The following is a 7,818-nucleotide window of genomic DNA, read 5'->3' on the forward strand; positions in this document are numbered from 1 at the left end:
TGAATAGCTTTTCTTTTCTCTTGGTCCACTAACACATTTTATTGTGAAAAATTCCTAGCTTGTAATAAAGAAATTATTTTTGTATGGAACCACGTCTCTCTTTAGTATAATGAACTTATGTGCCTACTCTGTCATTGGTGTTAACAGAGGTCATCTCAATTCTCCAGGTGCAATCCCTGTGGTGGCGTAGCCAGATTTTGGTTTGGTATGAAAATCTATAGTTATAACTGCAATAATTAATTGATATACTATTACCGGTTTACAATACCTCTTGCTGCCGCACCATTTCACAGGGAACGCAAGCACGGACGTGGTTAAAAGTCATGGGCCTATTAGATCTTCTTCTCCAGTCCTCCAGTTCATTCAGCCTTCTGGGGGCTGTGGTGTTCCTGCTGGTCCTCTACATCTTCTCGTCCAGCTTCAGCTCAAAGAAAAAGATGAAGGAGCCTCCAGGACCCACAGCACTTCCCCTGCTTGGCAACCTGCTGCAGATGGATCTCAAGAGACCCTACATCACCCTGTGTGAGGTGAGTTTGACACTAGAAAAAGCAAAGTCACAGTGACTTTTGTTAACCAAACTTCCATGCTAATCAGTCTCTGAAAATTTTTAAATCACACAAGAAAGTAGTAGCTATAATTTGAATTTGCCCCTCTCTGTTGAATGGATTGTCTGGACTGCCAAAATCCATTGCCCTCTCTTGTGTGAAATGATGGATTGGTTGGCAGTGAACTCGCCGAGTGAGTCAAAATGTTGCAATTTATGTTGCAGTGTCAAAAAAATATAGCAGCACTTAAATTACATATTGCATTTATCTAATACTAATTGCCATCAGCACATAAAAGGAGCAGTGTCAAGGTCAGATACTGGCCATCGGGATCATTATTGGATGATTCCTCTAGAGTAAAATTGTTTTATTTAAATGATTTATTTCATTATTATATTGTAATATCATTACAATACATGAATGAATAATGAATGTTGAGAGTTCATTTCTGAAAGGTTTAATAAACTTATATATTTTACAGCTTTCAAAGAAATATGGATCTGTATTTACGGTGTACTTTGGACCAACTAAAGTGGTGGTGCTGGCAGGATACAAGACAGTCAAGCGGGCTCTGGTTAACCATGCAGAGGAGTTTGGGAACAGAAGCATTCCCTTGATTTTTCAAGAAGCTGGTCAAGGACATGGTATGGTCTTCCCTTACAAAACCTTTTGAATTTCAGTCTGACAAGGAAGTAGAAAATGTAATTGTGTTGACTGTAGAGGCTGAAGTATATCTAAATAAAGACTTCAGAGAATACATGTGACAACCATGGAGCGAGGCTGGACACATCAGCCAAGGACTTTAATGACTTCAGAAGGTACATCCACAAACCACGACTACAGCGTCCTTAATTAGAAATGTAGCAATGAGCCAAATTCTTACAGCATACAATCAGTGCAATTTCAAGAAAAAAAAAAAAAAACATTATGACAGAGTGGTAAGGGATTAACCTATGGCACTACACTTAAAACTGTGCCTAGACTTCAGGGTTAAGAGGCCAATATGTTGTTACCAGCCTGAACCTTAAAATTCACATGTTTGTTCATAATGAAGGCAGAGACATGATTCCAAAATGCAAGATATTTGGTATGTTTAGTGCAGGAGAGCGAAGATGCTTAAAAACCAGGTTCAAACAAGAAATCACCAGCTGAAATAGTGTATGTGTGTGTGTGTGTGTATGATATATATATATATATATATATATATATATATATATATATATATATATATATATATATATATATATACACTACTCACAAAAATTTAGGGATATTTGGCTTGGATATTAAATCATGAAAGTAGGGCATTTAAGTAGAAGCATACACTGGTGATTTCCTCATCTCAAACAATTTCTTGAAACAAAAGCCAACAACAGTGGTGGATATACCACAACAAAAAATGTCAGTGTCAATAACTTGTCATGTGCCCTTGAGCATCAATTACAGCTTGACAACGACGTCTCATGCTGTTCACAAGTCGACTTATTGTCCGCTGAGGCATGGCATCCCGCTCTTCTTGAAGGGCGGCCCTCAGGACATTGAGGTTCTGGGGTACAGAGCTCCGAGCCTCTACACGGCGACTCAGCTGATCCCATAGGTTTTCTATGGGATTCAGGTCTGGAGAAAGTGCAGGCCACTCCATTTGAGGTACCCCAGTCTCCAGCAGCCATTTCCTAATGATACGACCTTGATGAGCTGGAGCATCAAACACCTGATGTGAATTTTGCCGTTAAACTCCTTGTTAGAGAACAGCAACTTGTGCAAAAAGTACTGAAACACTGAACAGTTGGACATGTGCATTCAAAAGTTTACAGAAGGTCACATTAAGTTCACCTGTAAAGGCTATAATGCATTTTAGGTTCATCCTGAAATTTCACCCGAAAGCCGAATATCCCTAACTTTTTGTGAGTAGTGCATATATATATATGTATATATGTGTGTGTGTGTGTGTGTGTGTGTGTGTGTGAGTGTGTGTATATATATGCTATAGATCTATAGATCTATCTATCTATATCTATATATCTATCTATCCACACACACACACACACACACACACACACACACACACACACACACACACACACACACACACACACATATCTGCATATCTGGCTGTGGCAGGAGCACTCAGCTTGGGGTCAGAGGATGGAGGAATGTCCCCAGCTTCACCGTTCAAGATTTTCTGGATAGCTCTTTAGGCAAATTTGGGCAGTCTGGTTGAGAGATAGCAAATAAAACAGCTGAGTTGTTGTACTTAGTAATATCTTATTTTTATTTTTAAATTTGAGCCAAACCTTTGCTTGAATCTGTTGGCTACCTATGGGTTCATCATCTCTACTGATTTCTTGTTCACCTCTTGAACTGTATTTATTTCCTTCAAGGACTTCAAATATCATAACTTGCAATGTTTACACTTAACTTTAGGTGTTTTATTTAGCAATGGGGAGTCATGGAGAGAGCTGAGACGTTTTGCCTTGAGTAACCTGAGAGACTTCGGGATGGGCAAGAAAGCAGTAGAGGAGAAAATTGTGGAGGAATGTCAGCACCTGATCAAAGTGTTTGAGAAGCATGAAGGTAACCTGTTGCTCTTGTATTGTGTTGTATTATGTCATATTGTACATCCTCGCACTACACTGTACTCTTTATTTTACTCATCGATGGTCTGTTGTCTGGTTCTAGGTAAAGCCTTTTGTACAACCCAGTCAGTATGTTATGCTGTCTCAAACATCATCTGCTCCATTGTCTATGGCAGCAGATTTGAATACGCTGATCCAGAGTTCAAAGCCATGGTAAATCGAGCCAGTGACAACATTCGTCTTGCAGGCTGCCCCTCAATACAGGTACTGTTTGGTTTTTCCTTGGTTAGGGTATCAATAATATTCAAGACATTTAGCAGGACGCCAAGTGCCTGCGGACTTTGCTGCAACTTGGTGCACGATGCTGACTTTCCGTGGTGTCAGTGCTGGCTTAAACTGGCTCTGCTTTTATAAAAGGAGTTTATGCATTCAGTACCCTCTTGTGGTCAGAAATCACTTAGTGCAGCTTTAAGTAAAGTCATTTTGAGAATCAAATGATGGGATGCATGGTTGAGCTAAAAGGCAGTACAATATCTTTTACTGACAACATGGCCTGTGAAGCGTGCTACTCAGTTTTCCCTGCTATAAATAAATAAATAGAAAACAGACTGGGCAGAGGTCATATGTATCTAAGCTCTGTTGTGTTCCAGTAAGGTAAATATGTGAGTAAATATGACATGGCATGGGTCACAACTTTGGTTTGGTCAGCACCATGTATCATCTTCACAGTGAGTGGGAGAATTGGCAGTAACCCACTGTAAGCAGAAGAGGAGATGTAGGATTTTTCAACTATGTTGAAACTATATTGAGTAAAATTCTCATTTTTATACTGAGGAAACAATGCATTGAGACGTTTTGCTGTAAATATGGCCAAATGCCTTGGCAGCTTTAAAAAGCTTCATATACTGTATGTTTTGGCCTGACAGTGTCTAGATATAGTTTCAAGAGGGGAAAAAAACACAAAAGAAAACAGCAGAAAAAACTGCAGAAAATTGGTTAATTTGATAACATTTGAACTTTGACAGCATTTGATATTTGTATTTAATGTTTTAATATTTGTTTTTTTCCCAACAGCTATACAACACCCTTCCGTGGTTGTTTAAATGGGTTGGCAACAGAAAGCGCTTTCATAAAAACATGGTATCCAACAGAGAACAGATGACAAAGCTGATCAAACACTTACAGGAGACGCTGAATGCTCAACAGTGCAGAGGATTTGTGGACTCCTTTCTGGCCCGCAAGCAGAGTCTAGAGGTATTTAAAGCAAGCATGTCACTTGTCTTTAGGAAAATGATGGATTTTTCTTGATTCATCTTAAAATGTAATGGAAATGAACAAAACAAGTTGAGTACATTGCTTCCTCTGATGCTTCTCTCTGCTGCCATTAGTCTTACTGCTTTTGTTCATCCACCAGCTCCACCTGTTTAGATCTGCATTTATCTGCTGCATGGCGGTTATGCTCTGCCTAAAGGTGTATGTGCAGCCGCAAGCTGTAAAAACACATCTGTTCCACCAAACCCAAACTCATTGCTACTGTATATCTTACCAATATCAATATGTGAACTCATATCAGTACATAATTTAATTAATTTATCTGTTTTCTTGTTTATAAGGAATCAGGGAATATGAACACCCACTACAGTAATGAACATCTTGTGTCAAGTGTTGGCAACCTGTTTGCGGCTGGCACCGACACCACAGGAACTACACTGAGATGGGGCCTGTTGCTCATGGCCAAATATCCTCACATACAAGGTAAGAATGAAGTCCTTACAACTTATGTTGTTATGTTACTGTGACTCAGTATATTCAGAGGGAATATGACATATATGAATTGCTATGGTGAAGGGGATGCACTGAATAATTTGACTGGTTTATAATGGTTGCGGCCACCAGGGGGCATCAGTCAGACTGCACCACAGCCAAGATGCTCCTTTGGTTGGTTATTGAAAACAAAAATGTGCATGTGGTTCTGAAACAGAAATATAAGCAAAAATAAGGAGTAACAGTCTATACATACATATGTCAACAGAATATTAAATTCCTGGTATATAGTGCAACAAAATATAGGCAGAGGGGTTCTGACTGGCTGCTTCTGATTGGCTGTGGATGTAGTCCTTTGTCACATGAGTAAAATGAATTTACACCAGTGGGAGAATAACAAACAAAATAGAGCACAGAACAAACAAAAAAAAAACAAATTGTATCAATAGTAAAAAATTAAAAAATCCTTTTCAAGAGTCCAAAATTTCTAACATACTGTATGCAAATTAGTATTTGCATTTTATTTGGATAAACACTGGTCTTTCAGTGGCAGACAAACTTGGTCATCACCAACATTTGGCCTGCATAGTGCCAGGCCACCGTTGTAAATATGAATTTGTTCTTAATGACTTTTGTGGTTAAATGAAGGTTAAATAAAATAACTACATAGAATGAAGGGGTATGTTAGTGTGATGCAGTTACTTGCATTGCTGCTAGCTTTTCTGTTGGAAGATCACAGGCTGGGCTGTGTAACTCAGTGTTTGCTAAGTGAATCATTTCTATACTGATGATGAAATCAAATGACTCCATTGCTTCAGAGTGTGATGAATGAATGATTAGCCCAAGGAACAGCCATATCATTTCTCAGGGACAACCTGTTTGCTGTTTCTTGGTTTTTAAGAAGGTTTTGTCCTCTGTCATCTTGTGTTTTCCAGATCAGGTTCAGGAGGAGCTGAGCAGGGTGATAGGAAGTCGTCAGGTCCAGGTAGAGGACAGGAAGAACTTGCCCTACACTGATGCTGTCATCCATGAGACACAGAGATTCACAAGTATTCTCCCCGTGTCCCTTCCTCACGTCACCAGTCAGGATGTCACCTTCCAGGGTTATTTCATCAGCAAGGTAAAAATCATTTTCAAACTCAAGCAAAATTTTATGACAGCTGAACAGTAATGCTCCATTCAAGGAACTCTCTAAAACACCGGTAGAATTAATAAAGTATTAAATGCCTTTCTGAAGGGGACCATAGTATTTCCTCTGTTGGCATCTGTTCTTTGGGATGAGAATGAATGGGAGGGCCCACGCAGCTTTAATCCTGCACACTTCCTGGATGAAAATGGGAAGTTTGTCAAGAGAGATGCCTTCATGCCTTTTTCTGCAGGTGAGCAAGCTCAGGTGTATTCTTTTGTCAGTGTCATTTTACTTGCAGACCTGAAATTATTGCTTGTTCTCTCACAGGTCGCAGGGTGTGTCTCGGAGAGAGTCTGGCAAGGATGGAGCTCTTCCTCTTCTTCACCTCTCTCCTCCAGCACTTTCGTTTCACTCCTCCACCTGGTGTAAAGGAGGATGAATTGGATCTGACACCAGCTGTGGGCGCCACCCTCAACCCCTCACCACACCAGCTGTGTGCTGTCAGTTGTGGCTGAGGGAACGAATCTGAGTAAGAGCTGCTGGTTTCCATCAGTGTGTCATGTCTCATGCTGACTCTCTGCAGGGCACTAATCCGTCTCTTCTTTTCTTTGTCTTTGAGTCTCTGTGTTGTTCTCTCTCTGTCTGTTTTGCAGAAGCTGCTATTCTGTGGTGTGCCTATTAATGTAACACTTGAATTTTACATATGAAAACTCCTGTTTTAGATCATATGATAGTTGCAACAATACAGAAACAAGCTGCAAACTGAGAAAACACAAGCGAACACAGAAATGCTGCAAAATGTAAACCACACAGTGGAACTAAGATGAAGCAAATCAGACGGTTCAAGACATAATATCAAGGGAGTGAATAATGTCACATGTGGAGGTGGTTTGGGTGTTGGATGGTACAATCAACAGAACTACTGGCCTCTGCCGTCTGAGTTCAAGCTGAGTTTGTTTTTAGGTAACTTTAGCTCGCTACCTAATATTGGCGAATGTTGGCTGGGTGTGTTATTACGACTCCAGTGGTGCAGTGCCGTTTTGGTGCCATGGATAATCATGATTTGAACCCACTAATGGAAGTCTGCTCAGGCCAAATCAACAGTGCATTCATGCGCTGTGTTATTGTGTTATTTTTGTCATTACACATCCGAATGTCAAAGTCCCATTTTATGTATAGCCTGCTGCTTGTCTGTTTCAGTTTGATATAAATCTCTCAAGATACTAAATAAATAAATAAATTAAAGCATTGTTTTTTCATGTTGGACACGAAAATAGGCTGTGACGGGGAAATTTGTAGTTTTCATTGCATTAACTGCACCTGCAATTTGCCAATACTGACATACACTCTTGCACACACTAAATGGCCTTGCAGCATGACCTTAGCCTATGCTTTTTTCTTCCAAATGTATGCATATGCATGAATACATGCATATGTATCTACACACTGTACAGTGATGTATGTAACTTTGCACCATGATTCATGAAAATTTCATTCAACCCAATCAGTATGTCATCATAATTTCAGAATATATTGTATTTTGTCAGTGAACTGCTTGTAAAGGATGTTTCACTACAGGATTGATGTGACATATCTGCCTATGATGTTTTTCATGAATACATAATTATCTAGAATAAAATCATTTTTGTTACACAATACAATAAGTGATGATCAGAAAACACTATCAAATGATTTTGCTTAATAAAAATGACATACAAATGAAGTGACTGTTCAGTCTGCTCCTTATTATGTCTACTGTCCCTTATGTTGTCTACCTTCTGAGACAATTGTTAGGCGTCTCCTG

The 7,818-nt window shown here is 39.5% G+C and overlaps 1 protein-coding gene across 1 annotated transcript; it reads left to right on the top strand.

Moving 5' to 3' along the window:
* The first annotated feature begins 323 nt into the window (after positions 1-323).
* LOC115364090 (cytochrome P450 2K1-like) lies at positions 324-6,547 on the top strand. Its single transcript, XM_030058513.1, has 9 exons — positions 324-527; positions 1,027-1,189; positions 2,970-3,119; positions 3,225-3,385; positions 4,196-4,375; positions 4,735-4,876; positions 5,821-6,005; positions 6,123-6,264; positions 6,342-6,547. Exons 1-9 carry the CDS (start codon positions 324-326, stop codon positions 6,527-6,529), a joined length of 1,515 nt encoding a protein of 504 aa, XP_029914373.1. The 3' UTR covers positions 6,530-6,547.
* The last annotated feature ends 1,271 nt before the right edge of the window (positions 6,548-7,818 follow it).

Source organism: Myripristis murdjan, chromosome 8 (assembly GCF_902150065.1).
Source record: "Myripristis murdjan chromosome 8, fMyrMur1.1, whole genome shotgun sequence".
Taxonomy (NCBI): domain Eukaryota; kingdom Metazoa; phylum Chordata; class Actinopteri; order Holocentriformes; family Holocentridae; genus Myripristis; species Myripristis murdjan.